This window comes from Galeopterus variegatus, unplaced genomic scaffold, assembly GCF_000696425.1.
Source record: "Galeopterus variegatus unplaced genomic scaffold, G_variegatus-3.0.2 Scaffold5327, whole genome shotgun sequence".
NCBI lineage: Eukaryota > Metazoa > Chordata > Mammalia > Dermoptera > Cynocephalidae > Galeopterus > Galeopterus variegatus.
Window position 1 is genome coordinate 1 of NW_007731438.1, and position 16,411 is coordinate 16,411.

The 16,411-nt window shown below is 37.5% G+C and overlaps 1 protein-coding gene across 1 annotated transcript in view; it reads left to right on the top strand.

The window, feature by feature from the left end:
• The first annotated feature begins 3,241 nt into the window (after positions 1-3,241).
• SLC10A7 (solute carrier family 10, member 7) overlaps positions 3,242-16,411 on the top strand; it is a 62,225-nt gene continuing 49,055 nt past the window's right edge. The window contains exons 1-3 of the mRNA XM_008589244.1: positions 3,242-3,331; positions 13,087-13,252; positions 14,232-14,283. Coding sequence (XP_008587466.1) covers positions 3,299-3,331; positions 13,087-13,252; positions 14,232-14,283 — 251 coding nt within the window. The 5' untranslated portion in view covers positions 3,242-3,298. The remainder of the gene's footprint in view (positions 3,332-13,086; positions 13,253-14,231; positions 14,284-16,411) is intronic.

Consider the following 16,411-nt stretch of genomic DNA (forward strand, 5'->3'; position numbering starts at 1 on the left):
CATGCAAACAGACCTCAACTTTTAAAAAGCACCTCCTCAAGAGGAATGGCTCTGTTTTGTCTACTACTGTGTCTCCAGTATCCCCAGTGCCTAGAACATACTCCTGGCGCACAGGAAGCACTCAGTAACTATTTGAATGATTGAACTCAAAAGTCCTAAATTCTCACATACTGAATTTTCATGAATCATTTCTTCTCAGCATAAGATGTTAAAACAAACCAACCAACCTAATTGTGAGTTTTCTGCTTTAAAGTACTATATTCCTACAAAAAGTTAGCCAATGACTGGATTATTTGTTTAACATACTGTTAAAGCATGGGTTGGCAGTGTGAGACATATGAGTATTACCTGTAAATCTGCCAGGGTAGCTCAGTGAAGCCCAGGGTTCTTGTCTGATACAAGCTTATTCTGAACCTGAAAACTTTACCTACAAATTATCAATGGTTCTTATAAATACATTGCTCTTTAGAAACCACAACAGGTTCCTGATTAAAATATGAAGAGCCAAATATTACAGGCAGCATATTTTCTTCTGCTTTAGTTAAAATCAACTCTGCATACAAAATGTTTGTGTCTTGTACTTTTCTAGTCATGTTCTCACATGCTTCCCTGTGCCAGATGTTCACTCTTCTTTCTTCTAGATGCCAGGCATAATTCATATCATCAGAAACTTCCCCAAGGATACCTCTGCATATTCACTCTGACCACAGCAACAGGTCTGGTAGTGAATTCAAAAGAAAGGACTTATACCAAATTAGACTACAGTACTGAGGTTTCCTCCCTTTCAGAGCCACTTCTGAAGGAGTCATCCCGCGGGATTTCCTCCCCAGCATTTCTGCCATACCTTGTCTGGTTTTGTGTACCCAGTTAATTACATCCCTGGCTAGCTTGCTGTGGTCTGTGATCTGACAGAGCCAGCATAATTCATATCATCAGAAACTTCCCCAAGGATACCTCTGCATATTCACTCTGACCACAGCAACAGGTCTGGTAGCGAATTCAAAAGAAAGGACTTATACCAAATTAGACTACAGTACTGAGGTTTCCTTCCTTTCAGAGCCACTTCTGAAGGAGCCATCCCACGGGATTTCCTCCCCAGCATTTCTGCCATACCTTTTCTGGCTTTGTGTACCCAGTTAATTACATCCCTGGCTAGCTTGCTGTGGTCTGTGATCTGACAGAGCCACAGAGGAGGGCTGCTCTAACCTGTGTTCCAGATCAAGCTGATCAGAGATCACAGGTGTTCTAGAGGACAAAGGGACCTTGGAGATCATGGACAAACTCCTTCTCAACCCGTAGCCTTGTTCCACTGTCTTCTAGGAATGTGAGGTTTCCAAACACTGAACATGCCGAACACTGAACCTGATGGATGAGAAAATTAAAATACATCATTATTTTTGAAAACCAAAGTTGAAATGGGTTTTCCTTTATTTCTCTGGGCTTACAAAGGGAATATAGCTTAATATGGTTATTCATTAAAAAGTTTTTAAAACTCTTTGAGATCAAAAGAGGAGCCAGGGAAATATGAGATCACTTGTGAGAGTCCAGGCAAGAATTGTGATCTTTTACGTGGAGGTTATAACTGAATCCTGCTGCCTCTCTCCAAACATTGAAAACCTTATGAATAGAGCATTAAGCTAGACATTTTTGAACTTAAAAGCTTTATTCTTTAAAATTTACTTTTCTATTCATCCAGTGCCTTGATTTCTCTGTAAAATATGTGTTTTTTATTTCAATCCTTGCCCCAGGAACATCCTTAGGGTTAATATTTGTGGAGAGAATATATTTGCTAAGTACCTTTTGCTTCAAAGACATAGTTGCTATAAAATAGGGTATAATTATTAGCTTTTAATACTTTGGTTTTGCATAAAAAGAAACATCTAACATCCATGAGACATGTAACACACCAGAAATCCTGTCTGTTCTTCCCCAGTTGCACTTTTTCTGCCTGACTCTCCTCATTTCTTTAGTTTATGTTGGTTGCAGAGGAAAAGGGGTAGGGGCTACAATTTTTATGGACTAAATTGACAGCCAGTGGTTAGTGTTGGAGCTAGTATTAAATGCATGCAGGCCTGATGATGGGCATACATACATTCTTGAGATTTTGAGCGCATATAGATTGAGGCTGAAGACGGGGGACAAAATTTTATAAAATATATCAGGGTGGAGAAAAGATTTTGGTAAACCACTTATGTAGAAATCAGAAATAAGTGAAAACATTGATCTTACATCATTTTATTCAGAGCTGCTGACTTAATTTATCTAAATATTTGATTTGGTTTGTTTGACATTCTGAACCCTCAGTTATCACCACCTCAATGTCCTTTCACAAAATTATTTTCCAAAAGATATGTCCAAGTTTAATTAAACTCAGGTAAATTTGAAAAATAAGGTTCAGTCTGCAGGGGAAGGATGAAAATAAGTTCCAAGGACCAGGGAGATTATTATTGATGGTTGGGGAGAACCTGGATTCAAAAGGGACTCAAGAAAGAAACATGTATGGAACAGGCTGTTTTTTATCCAGAGAGGTCTGAAAATTAAAAGAAGGTTTTGAAAAACATTAGAAAGTTAATAGGAAGACTTGGCAGTTCCTGGCGGTGGAGGCTGTTGTGAGTGTGTGACTGTGTACATAGATAAACACTCTTGTGCTGCAGGGAAGAGAATCTTTATGAAGCTGAGATCGCAATGGTTAGCAAAGAAAGAATCCAAAAATGAGGAAGGAGAAAAATAGGAATTATGAACAGTGTTGAGGCATACAAATTTATGAGGTATATTGAAATTTTAAGTTGAAAATAAGTTATGTTTAAGGATTTCCCAGTTGCCAGACCCTGTGTAGAAATAAATTCTAAAAATTCTAAGATTCATTGTCTTTGTTTTGAAGGAGAAGGAAAGTTAGATACTATTTCATTTGCATAAATAAAATATTATCTTGATAAGAGAATGAAACATGCTTGTTTATTTTAGATATCTCCAGACAGATGAAATAGAAATCACATAAACTATAATTGTAGGTGAAATATGTGGTTATAGACAGGATGAACACAAAATGACTTTACTATTAAATACTTAACAGTTTATTTTGTCTTATATTTAGAAAATTAGAGGTAACTTTACTTGCTCTTTCTTTGTAAATAACTACCAAATTTTGGGCACAAGTGAGGGAATTCATTTCTTGCATTATTAAATTAACAGCAATTTTGGATAACTGATTCTAAGTAATTCTAATTTCTGTTTTCTTATTTTACAGCTTGGCTCATCCTCTTCTGTGCCTTTCACATCTATTTTTTCTCAGCTTTTTATGACTGTTGTGGTTCCTCTCATTATTGGACAGGTAAGGTCTTCCATTCTCTGACCTTTTCTTCATAAATCAAATTGTGAATTCCTATGTAATGTCCAGGCAATTGAGATAAAGGTTATTCAGAAGGAAGAAACAATTAAATGAAAAGATCAGACTGAAAACACAAGGTTTCATCAATCACAATATGCTCATCTTTTTAATTTTTTAATTAATATTAATCTGCTTTGCAGTTAGATATATATAGGGACCCCTGCACAGAATCTTGATTTTTTAAATTTATTATCTCTTCTTTGGAGCTATGTAGCTATCTTGAAAATACCTATCAAAATCACTACATTATTCTGCAACTTCTGATAAAGTCTCAGTATTTATGACCGTTGCTGGAAATAAGCATCTGTCTTTGGTTGGCTTCTTCATAGACTCCTCCAATAGCAGTAACATTTGGTCATGTAGTTGATAAAATAAACATTTAATTTTATTATCTCTCATAACTGGATCTTAGATTTAGAGTTTCCTTTCTCATTCTTATTCAATTGGACTAATAGAAAAAGTTCTATTTTAACTTCTGAAATAGTAAGCATATAATTTAATTATAAACATACAAATTTAAAAGCAAGGGGTTTGTTTGTTTGTTTTTTAATCATAGGAAGCCACAGTAATAGACTTCAGAATGTAACATACTACTTAAAATGAGTGAGTCTTAGGAAAACAGTATATTAGGCTGGTTAAGAGCACAGGCTTTAGTTTAAGGGCAACTAGATTTTGACTTAGTTCTACCTTTTATTTGCTGTGTGACCTCAGGCAAGTCATTTAATCTCACTAGCTCTAGATTCACAATTTATTAAATATCATAACAGCACCTATCTTAAGTGTTGTTGTAAGGATTAAATGAAATGCTCATAATGCATTCATATAAAGGAGGCTGACACAGGTAAATGCTCTATATTTTCCATCATTGTCATCATCATTATCAAATTCCCTGCCAATACAAACAGGAAGCAACTCCTTGAAATATTGACTATAAAAAGTAATGTATGTATAGACATGTAATATTTACATGCTGTTTAAGTCAGGTTCTCTGGACAGTAGACTCTGAGACAGGGGTCTCTATGCAGGAAGCTTACTGCAGAGTACCCTTGGGATCAGCACTTTTGGGAGAGTGAAAAAATAGGGTGGGGATGATGCAGTCCCAGTAAAGGCCCCAGTAGATTCTGTGGGAAGCTCTGGAGCTGGAATGACCCCTCAGAGTTGTCCTGCCTTAAGGCAAAGGCACCTGGTCTTTCCATTCCTGCACTGACCAGTCATTAGATGCAGCTTCCCTCCCACCCCCGTGAAGGGTGTGACCTTGGGTGAGTCTGCACTCTTTAGTGAGGCCATGTCCCAAAGAGGAACTCAACTAAGATCTTTCATTCCACCATCACTCTCTGAAGAGATGGAACTGGATGGAGAACTACAGCACCCACTCACTACACATGCATTAGTTATTTTCTTAGATTTAATTTTATAATTAGAAAAGGGACTAAATTTAGTATCAAGAGGGAAAATTTAAAAGCACTCAAAGAATACCATTTCATTAAATATTAAGTGATATTTGAAAAAAATACTTCTCCCACAGTGTTGATCATGTAACAGGGATTCTGAATAAACTTTCCATGCCCTGCCTACCTCTCTAACCTCTGCCACATTTCCTGCACTCTAGTCTCCTTGACTCTTCCGCAATTCCTGCTTATCGTTTCTGTTTAGAATGTCTTTCCACCCACCATCCCACCCCAATTCATTGCTCATTTGACTCTACTTCAGACCTTTTTGAACCACCTAATATATGTTTCCCTGCTTATTCTTTATTGAAGGACCTGTTTGATTCCTTTCTTGGCCTTTCTCATAATATATACTTACCTTTTATGTGCTTGTTAGCTGTTTTTCTCCCCCTAGACAATAAGCTTCATGAATACAGAAACTATTTGTTTTGTTTACCATTACATACCCAGACCGTAGGCACCCAATAAGTATGTGTTGAATGAGTGAGTGAAAGAATGAATGAGTGAGAGTTCTGTGATCAGTAAGGGGCATGCTTTGTCTTACAGAGGCATAACCAAATCTATCTGCCCTTCTCATCTCTACACAGTTTAAGCTGTGGATAGCATTAGTTTAAATCTATACTTAATTTCCTTGGTCCTGAAAATAATTCCATATAATAACTTGGGGCTCATACATTGTTCTCTTAGTGGATCTTGGAAACATCCCTGTTAAGAATAAATGCCTGGCTTAAAACATATGGACAAAAAAAATCTGTATCTAAGATATTCAAGTTTTTATGTATAGGGTTATATAATTTATATAATTAAGGAATATTTATCCACAGAGAATACTGAATTGTTAGATTGCTCATCCTTTGCATGCCCAGTAGGAAAGTATTCAGTAAATTACAAAGTAATAAAGGTAGTCAAAAAATAGTATAGGTAGTTTTTAAAAAGTATTCTAGGTATCAAAGTACTCTAATGGCTTTTTTCAAATAAGGAAACCTATATGCCTGCATCTACCTGCCCCTTTTCTTGTATTATACCATTAGAAATTAATAATCACTAACCCCAGCCTTCACATCCAGAAACCACTAACGAGTCTTGCCTTGCCCTCTCTTTACTCCCCTCCATCCAGGAAGCCTCGAAATGCTATAATTTCTGTCTCAGAAATTTTTCACATACCTGCCCCTTTTCTTGTATTATACCCTTAGAAATTAATAATCACTAACCCCAGCCTTCACATCCAGAAACCACTAACGAGTCTTGCCTTGCCCTCTCCTTACTCCCCTCCATCCAGGAAGCCTCGAAATGCTATAATTTCTGTCTCAGAAATTTTTCACATCTGGCACCTACAGCCCCAGTCACACTGCTGGAGAAGATGACAGAACTTCATCATCTCTTGTCTAAGTTATCACACCTCCCGAACTTGTGTCTCTGCTGTAAGACACAAGGTAAAATTCCCATCCAATGTCTTTACTGCCTCCAGGGTAGTCCTAAAAAACAAATCAGGTCATGTTATTCTTCTTAAAAACTTCTCTTGTGGCTTCCTGTTGCCAATTCCTTAGGTGGCCCATAAAGCCCTTCACAGTTTGGCCCCTACCTGCCTCTCCAGTGTCACCTCCCACCACTCCCCTTCACGTGGACCCCTCTTTTGCTATGCTCCATGGTCACCATTCCCTCACCTGACCATGCCCGTTCAGCGTGTCGTGCCTTTGATCTTAGTTCCATCTCTTCTGCCAGCAAACTCCTACTCCTTCCTGAGGACTCAGTGCAGATATCCTTCTGTGTCAAGGCCACTTGCTTTGACTTCCCTGGCCTAGACTAGATTCCAGTTGTCCCATGGTACTTGATTCATAGTATTTATCAGGAGAAATTAAAATTTATCCATGAGCTTCATGGAATCAAAGACTATACCTTCTTAATTCTTCTATCTCCTTGCTTGTAGTGGATACTCAATACATATTTATTTACTGAATCTGTTATTCCATCCTAAGTAATAGTCTCCATGGGTTACTACTTATAGGTGTATTTAATAGCATACTCAGTAGTAGAGTGTAAGTTCTATTTAAAAGATTGACTGAAGAAAACTTTGAATTTACTCTCAGAAAGCCCTCAGCAGTCATTTTCCCTAGATCTCCATTTGTACAGGGTAATATTTTTAGGTCTTTATGTAGTAGATACTCAATGACTTTTTTCTTTCCTAGCAATCATCTGAAAAACAAATCTGAAAAAAAAGTTCTTTTTTTAGGATGCTAGTTCATGGAAAAATAGGTTATTCAGAATTTTATATGAAAGAAGAGCCAGATTTTCAGCACCCTCCCTTGGTTTTAGTCTTTGGATGAACCGTGCTGTAACTGGCCCACAGGTGGATTAACAGGAGGGATACAGCCATGTTGGGGTGTTGAGGCCACACACCTCCTCCTGGGGCAGAGGACTAGCCACGACCCCACCCACATACACGTATGTAATCTGTTGAAAACATTCGCCTGGACAGGAGAGATAAAGATGCGCCTGATAGAAGCCACCGGGGAGTGGCCAAGGAAAGACATAGTTTAAAATTATTGGATAAAAGGGGCCGACCCGGTGGCGCACTGCTATAGTGCGCTGCTTGGGAGCGTGGTGGTGCTCCCGCTGAGGGTTTGGATCCCACATACAGACCGGTTCCCGCTCACTGGCTGAGCAAGGCACGGGAGCAACACCGAGGGTTGCGATCCCATTGCCGGGCCCGGTCTGGTACGGGGGCAACACTGAGGGTTGTGATCCGTTGCCGGACACGGAAAAAGACAAAAAGGAAAAAAAAAAAATTATTGGATAAAAGATATTTCCACCACGTGATGGCAATAGCAAAGCATTAGAGCAAGATGCATGTTCACATGACCTTTAAGATGATAGGTTGAAGTTAGGAAGTCCCCTTGCCATATGCTTATAAAAGCAGGTACTTGTGTGAAATAAACAGAACTGCTTGACGGAACCCCGGCCGTGTCTGAGTGTCTTTCTGTGGGGCTGAATAGGCGGGCGGCATACTCACCTTCCTCCCGGTTTCTCCTGGCCACTAGGGTGGCAGGAGTGATCCCACCGGTTCCCTCTCTTGCTCATCCCATGGTGGGGGGATAAAAGGGGCTACTGGGAGGTTCAGGGCCTGCCGCCCCTGAGCCCCCGCACAGCCACATAATGAGTAGATCCTATTATGTACGTGCTGCTCCAAGGAGAATGATTCTTAGGTATCCAGTACCATGAAGAAGGATGACTATCTTCATGGTCTGGGGTTTCCAGGACAGGCAGTGCCACCACAGCCACCTTCTCCTATGATCATACCCTCATGGGGTCTTCCCTTATGGTTGTATAGATTGTGTAGTGCCCAATGATGCTACATTGTAAAGAAGTGTGCTTACCTTCTTGCATCATAGATTTGTATAATTATTAGTAAGATGTTCTGGTAGGAGGAAGTAAAGTATATTGAAGAAGGGATTCCTTTTTCTAGTGCTCAAAGAAATGCTATAGGGCCAGCAGGTTTTGTTTGACCTTGATGATGAACCTCAGGCAGCCCACTTCTTAGCCACCACCTCCTCACCTTCTAAGCTCTGCTCAGTAATTCTTCAACCTCAAGACCCCCAATCAACTGCCCCTACTACTTTCTATTAGTGTCCATCCTCATGACTTGACTTCCCTTGTTACCCAGCTTAGATTCTATAGTCTATCATTATAATCACTCTTTTGCAAATATTCTCAACTCCTTCACCCTTTTCTCCTTTAAGTGTATTTCCTCAGGCCCAACCTTGATTAAATCCAACTGTGCCTACTCCGTGCATGCAGTGGAGCTGCTCTGATTCCACAGTCCATCATTATCCTCACTCTGTCTGCATTTCACTTCTTCACAAAGGCCCAGTTGTACTTCTACCTGACTAGCCAAGCTTTGCTTTTAAGAGAACACTTCATTTTAATCTCATCTTGTTTTAAATTCATGACCCCAAATTTAAAATGTCATTTAAGTCCCAGAAGTCCTGTTCTACTTCTTTATAGTGTTTCTTTCTCTACTCTTCAAAAGGATTATTTCACCTTCTCTATATTCAAAGCCCTTTTACTTCCCCAGTACTCTCCCACTTGCCCATTACACTCGATCTCACTGACTTTGCTTCAAATATGCCAGCTTTATTCCTGCCTAAGAACCTTTGCACTGGCCATTTCTTCTGCCTGGAGCACCTTGCCACCTTCCACCCCCTCAGAAAGACCTTTGCCCACCTCCCCTCCTTCTCCAGTGGCCATGCAGTCACTCAGTCACTATCATGTTATCAAGTTTAAACTTCTGCTTAGTATGTATGTATCATTATCTGTTTCTTATTTATTTGTTTGTTGTTTTGCTTTTTATTTAACTCCAGTTAGAATGTAGGCTCCATAAGAACAAGAACCTTATCTGCCTACTTTGTCACTGTATTTATTTTTAGTCTATTGACTTGCCTAAACTGTGTGATGTGACCTTTGAAGACCTTGTTAGAAGTGTTCATATGCACTAGTACAGAGAAAACAGATGCCAGGCAAGGTAGCTAGTTTCCCTGTTGTAACTATGGGTGCCAAATTATGAAAATAAACATTTTAAAGATTGTTATATGCATCTTTTAAAATGAGAGTTTGTCATTACCTGTTAAACAAACAATGGAAACTAGGAGAAGAAAAAGACAAGGAAGTATGAGCTGAATATCTGTTCCATAATCTTTTAGTGACGATAAAGCTTTATCATTCAACTTTTGATTTATGTTTCTGAGAGTGAATTTTATTTTTCTGTGTTTTCCCCATATAATACCTCTTTTTGCTTGAAATCGTTATTGACTGACTCTGATGTGAGGTCTAGTTTGGTCTTCGTCACTGCCTGGCTTCTAGACCTAACTTTCCTCAACACAAAAAGCATTCAGAACCTATGCCTGGCACACAGGAAGCAGTCAATAAATGTTAACTATTATTATCAACATTAAAAAAATCAATCTATAAATGTAAAGACAGAATTAAAAAAGAAAAACTAAGGAAATAATAAAATTAAGAAAATTGAAATGGCGGATATTATACTTCACAACCATCTCAGTGTATCGGCGTTCTTCACCTAAGAGATGTCATTTTTACAGGTTTCCAATGTGGAAGTCATTTAGTAATTGATATGTGGCTCAGCTTATTAGAAGTACAGGGAGTTGAATTTAAGTGTTCCTTTAACCTGTCTTGTTACTTAACTTAAAAGAAAGAAAATCAAAATGTTTAAGGTGAGACAATAAAATAAAAGGCTTCCTATGGAAGATTGTTTTCTGCTGTCTTCACAGGGAAAAGCAAACAAGTTAATGAGGATTTGTCACTTAATTTTGAATGCCTACGTTTCTCTGAACTACAAGGACAAATGAATTAGTATAAATTCTAAAGAAAAATACAACTGGCCACCTCACCAGAATGCCTTTTCCCAGCTTGTCTCAATTATTTTTTTCCCCAAAAGAGAATTCCAAAGCACCTATATCAGGTTGTGTTGATCTATCTCTGATGAAGTCTTGTTTCTTATAAGTTACTAAAGATTTCTGAGGCAAAGAAGTTTGGAGAATTTTTAAATGACATGAATTGTTAACAAATGGAGAATGATCATATAAAAATGTAAGTGGCGAACTTAGAGTGAAGTTTTTTGGAATTTATATCCAAAGCACATCTTGAGGCATGTCAACACTACTTTAGCTAGTTTTGTTTATGAAACAGTTTAACACTTTTCTAGCTGCAGAGTGCAAAAGGAGCTGCTTCATGAATTTAATTTTAGAGAAAGATGGAAAAATTCTATGGAGCCTGGCAAGATATAAAATGGTTTACTTAGAAAACAGACAAATATTACATATAAGACTAAAAATGGTGAAAGACAATCTCTTTTCCCTAGGCTATTGTTTCACTTGTGGGTCTGTCCAGTTCTCAGCTTTCTAGTTGTTGTTTTCTTTAATTAAGTATCCAGCATTAACTCACTGATATGTTTAGTAGAAAGGCATTTTGGCTAGGAAGATTCTAGACTCGGGAGCCCCTGTTTCTTGCCATATTGAAAGAGTCCTACACTACTATGACACTCTGAGTACTTTGCAATGAAGAAAGAGATTATTACGTTAACTAAGTCAAATGACGCTTATAAAGTTGATTAATGATTACAGATTTGCTTTTAAAATTGGCTTTGACTTTCAAGTTATACTTCATTCGTATTTATTTGTTTATTTTGTTAGAAAGGGTAATGGTGATGGGAGAGGAAGACACTTGTACTTTTGGAATCAGTATCATACATTCTGTACATCCAGTTGCAGAGAGAGAACTTTGTGTTTTTAAGCATTGTGCATTAAAACAAGATTGAAGGACAGCATTGATATCAATAATTCCATCTAATTTTATTTATTTATTTTTTCTGAAGAAGTTGAGTTGTATTAAATTTGGGCAACTACCAGCTTTATGCTACCAAACACGATAAATTATTAAATGACTTTTTAAATTAAGTCTTTCTGTAGCCTTCTAATAACCAGCCACCCCCATGGTGACATACCTGAACATGGGGTCACCTGGGTATTTCATGATACCTCTAGCACTACTGTCCAAAATTTGTGTCCTAATACATTAGTCCATAATACTGTGTAACGAACTGCTTTTATTTTCCTATACACTGCTGCATTTTAACTTTAAAGAAAGAAATGAACACTGGATAAATTACTGTGCTTTGGGAATCACTTCTACCCATTCCCCAAAATAAAACCAAAAAAACCACTGTATTTTACCCATCTGTAACTTTAATTACAAGTGCTACTTTTTTAAAAAAAATTAACCACTATTTATCTATATATAACACACTTTCCCCTTCATTCCCACCCACCCAACCTTCAAAGTTTTGTACCCGTACCTGGTACCAACTGGTCAACTTTCTGCAAGGACTCTTTTTATTTACACTCCCACTGTATTTTACCCATCTGTAACTTTAATTACAAGTGCTACTTTAAAAAAAAAATTAACCACTATTTATCTATATATAACACACTTTCCCCTTCATTCCCACCCACCCAACCTTCAAAGATTTGTACCCGTACCTGGTACCAACTGGTCAACTTTCTGCAAGGACTCTTTTTATTTACACTCTTTCACTTAGTAAGTCCTTGAGAACGGTTAAAGTTGATCCAATAGCCATTTATTCAAAGGTTCTATTGAGAGTAGTTTGTTTTGTTCTTGAGTACTTGTAAAGATATGCTATATTGTGAATTAAGCCTTTTTATTGACAGAGTAAATGACGACAGAACCCCATCAGCCTTATCAGAAGTTCCCTGACCTCATTATTGCTAATGGATCCATGCTAATTCAGCCTGTTGTGAAATCTCATGTTCAATTATGCAGGATAATGAGTGACTCAAAACTTAGTATGTCTCAACTATCATCCTGATGATAGGGTTTGTACAGCTTCTTTCAAAAATGAAACAAGGTTTTAAGTACAGTGATTCACTTTTATGTCCAAACGAAAGTTATCACCGGTATATTCAGACTGTTCTTATTTTAAATATCTGATATGATTTTAAAATAAGCAAGGATTGCTCTATAACTTTATATTTCACTAATCCTGTTATAGGAAAGTTAAGACAGATTTATTCATTTTCAAGTGTTAATTCTGGAATTCTAAAAGCATGCAAATGGCATTTGTCTTTGGATTCACAAAAACTCTAGATATTCAGAGTTTGAATTATTTAAACTCCCACAACACATGCACTTTTGCTTTTCAAGCATGAGTTATAATTTAATTAAAAACTTCTGGTGCATTGCTAGCATTTTAAATATTAATATGTTCCATGGATCACTTTCGATTATATACTGTCTTGAAATTCTTGAAGATGTCATATTTTTAAGATTCCCAAAGTTGCACTTGGAATTGTCTGTTGAGGCAAAGGGGACCGTGATAATTACACACATCCATTAGGATCAGCAGAGGAGATAAACTTTGGGGACGCTTAATGGGCATGTCTCAGTGACAGCTAGCAAAGAGCATTTGGCATGATTAAGGATGGATTTGAATGCAGTTGAAAATATACTCTCATTATGGACACCCAGTGGAAGTTGCACTACAAATGTCAAATTCCCCAGAAGAAAAGTGGTGTGGCAGGGAAGCTTTGAAATCCACTGTGGCCATCATCCAAATTATTCTTTCCTTTATGTCTTTCTGCTGTCAGAATCATTTTGTGATGCCCAATTCAACTCCCTGCATCTCTGAAAAGAGGCAACCTGTTGATCTTTGTATTTCAGATTGTCCGAAGATTCATCAAGGATTGGCTTGAAAGAAAGAAACCTCCTTTTGGTGCTATCAGCAGCTGTGTGCTCCTCATGATCATCTATACAACGTTCTGTGACACGTTCTCAAACCCAAATATTGACCTGGATAAATTCAGCCTTGTTCTCATACTGTTCATCAGTAAGTTGGAAGATGGTATATCCGGGCTGCCCCTCAGTCTCTTCAATAGTCACGTGTAGCAATTTCTGTTCTCTGAATTCTTTCCTAATATTAATCTGACTAGAAATGAATACTTAGTTTCATATTATATTTACTCAGTAACTTTATCTTGTGTATTTGTTCTTTAAAAAGACAGCAGTCATGTACTTATGATCTAATCTCCTTTGTATTTTATGTCTGATGCACCATTTTCTTATTTACAATAGTCGAAGTCAGATAAGAAGAGCTTTAATATCTGTCAGATTCAAATGTTAGATTGAGTACTTTGTCACCAACTTAGTTTATTATAATTTTAAACTGATCTTACCCCCTATTGTGATTTCAAAACAGGACTTATATGGTACTACTATTTTATGAGTAAAATAATCTGGCTGCATTCTTTAAAATGTGAATATTTGTATCATATTTTCTAATAAAAAAGTAATATCATTCCATTTTAAGAAGCAGCAGACTATAAGATGCAGGTAACTTCTAAGGGGCAAAAAATCAGCCTTTTGTTCTATTTACCCTATAATACCAAGGACAACATCTATTGATATTATAATATCAAAGAATCTTTTGCTGTTAAAATCAAGATGTTATTCCAATATATATATTATGTGTTACTATATTTCTGCTATTTGCTACAAATATTCATTGTATAAATCATCTCTTTTTAAATTGAACAAATTAAATAACCAAGTGTACATCAAAGGGGGCTTTAGATTTTTCCCTGAGTAGTAGATATTACAGATTGTGTCTGGGGATATTGTCAATAAGAACAGGTTGAGTTCCACTAATTTAAATGATTCTATCAGTTAAGCAATGTCCATTGGTTTGGTTTATTCTTTTGTTTTTCTATTTGAGTTCCCATAAGTTTCAGATAAAACTAAGCATACCAGTAAATATGCTACAGATGCTATTTTTTATGGTAATTTAGATTCAATTTTTTTTCCTCCAGTATTTTCTATTCAGCTGAGTTTCATGCTTTTAACCTTCATCTTTTCAACAAGGTAAGTGACCTGGTATCTCTCATTGTTAGTTTCCTAAATGTTAGTTCACTTGGCTACTATGCCACTGTACTGATCTATGTTTTCTCCTGTCTCCCTGACCACTCTGTCTCACTTCTGCCACCCTCAAATTATAGACGTTGCCAAAGGATCTGTCCTGGGCCCTAGTCTCTTCTATCCACATCATGTGCTTTGGCAACCCCCTCCATTCTACTGGCTCAAGCTGTCAGCTTCATACTGATAATTTTCAAGCCTAGACCTTCCATTCCAATGTTTTTTCTGAGTTCCAGTACTATTTTTCTCTTACCATTTAGATATCTTCACCTGACTGTGTTAACAAGACCTTGGAGTAAAGGCATTCAAAATGGAACTAATGTTTTTCCCCAAAAGTCCTCTTTCTCTCATTTCTTTACTTATTTTTAGTGGAACCACCATTCTCAGAGTTATTCAGACTGGGGGTATCCTTCATATCATTATTTTTTAAGTTTCCATATCCTACCTCTGTAATGTCTTTTCTGCTCCCAAAGTCACTTCCCTAATTCGGCTCTTGTTTCCTCTTTTCTCCCTGTGCTGTTGCAATGGATCTCTTACTGGAAACTCCATTTCTAGGCCCAGCTTTTCTTATGTGTTTCGTACTGCTTCCAATGACTTGTCTGATAATCTCTCTCTGTTCAGATATTTTCAATGGGTATCCAGTGCCTACAGAATGAATTTTACTTTGGAGGGCAAAGTTTAAGGCTAAGTCTGTAGTCTATTTTCTGATCTCAGAAACCACAACTAGCATTCATGTTGTCTAAGCTTCAGGGTGAGCTAAAATCTTTGTTGTTCCCTGGGAGAACCTCGTGCTTTCTCATTTCTGTCCCTTGCTTAGGCTTTCCCCACATACAAATTTATCTCCATGTCCTAATTCATCTTTCCTGTTCTTAAAGATTCACCTCAATTACAACTTCTTCTACCAATATTATATATTCAACAGACATTACTTCAGCCTTTGGTATGAGAAAGTTACCATAGTGAATGCCACCAATAAGAGATGATTCTGATCCTACATGAGTTTGTAGACTAGATATGAGCAATGATAACAGAGTGTCCTCTGATATAGTAAGCCATCCTGTAGTCAATTCAAAGAAAGCACTCCCAACAACAGTCAAGGCTCCATGGGATTTGGCATAAGTCATAAGGAATGGCTAATTGTTCAGCAAGCAAAGAGGGGTTTCTTGGTGGGAGGAGGGTAGAGCAAGGCTCCATGGGATTTGACATAAGTCATAAGGAATGGCTAATTGTTCAGCAAGCAAAGAGGGGTTTCTTGGTGGGAGGAGAAGCAATAATACAAATATAGACATACACAAATAAACAAGACATGGTAGGACAATGGGAGTAGAAGAAGATTTAAAATAGTAATAGTAACTGGAAAGGTAGGCTTGAGCCAGATCGCAAGGCCCTTGAATGCCAGCTGATAGCCATGAGTTACCACCAGAGAAAGGGTCTAGGCTGTTTATAAAGCATGAAATAGTGCCAGAGCAGTGGATGGGTTTAGGCCTCACATTAAGCACCTGGCTCTCACAGCACTTGGTGTAGCACTAGGCTGATTGTGCACAGTCAATAAAAACTTATTGATTGATGTAATTGGAAGCATTTTCCCAAGCTTGAGCTTGTGATTTATGAAGTAAGAGCAAGACCTGGAGCCATTAAGTCACAGAGAAAATGTGACTTAATTGAGTAAGTCTAAGAGTAGGAGCTATTTTTAAGTTACTTTTATAAATGGCTTGTTATGTCACCTTAGAAAAGACATTGCTTTTCAGTGGATGTTTGTTTGCTGGTCCTTGTGGCAGAAGTGATAATCAGACTGACTCGTCCTACCAGAATAGTAGGATGCAGATATCTTGTTAGTGACTTGGACATTCCTTGAAAAGATAGAACACAGCCTGCCACTGGTAGGATTGCTGAAAGAAGGGCGGGGGCAGGGGGTCACAATCAGTGTTGAATTAAAATTAAGAATTTTCACCTTGGAGTAGACTGTATTTTCACAAGGACTTATGGTTTTGAGATCCTTTTCTGCCTTATTCTGTCTTCACTAATGTTCTGTTACATTTTGAATCTTTCAACACACTGTAAGACATATACATTCTTT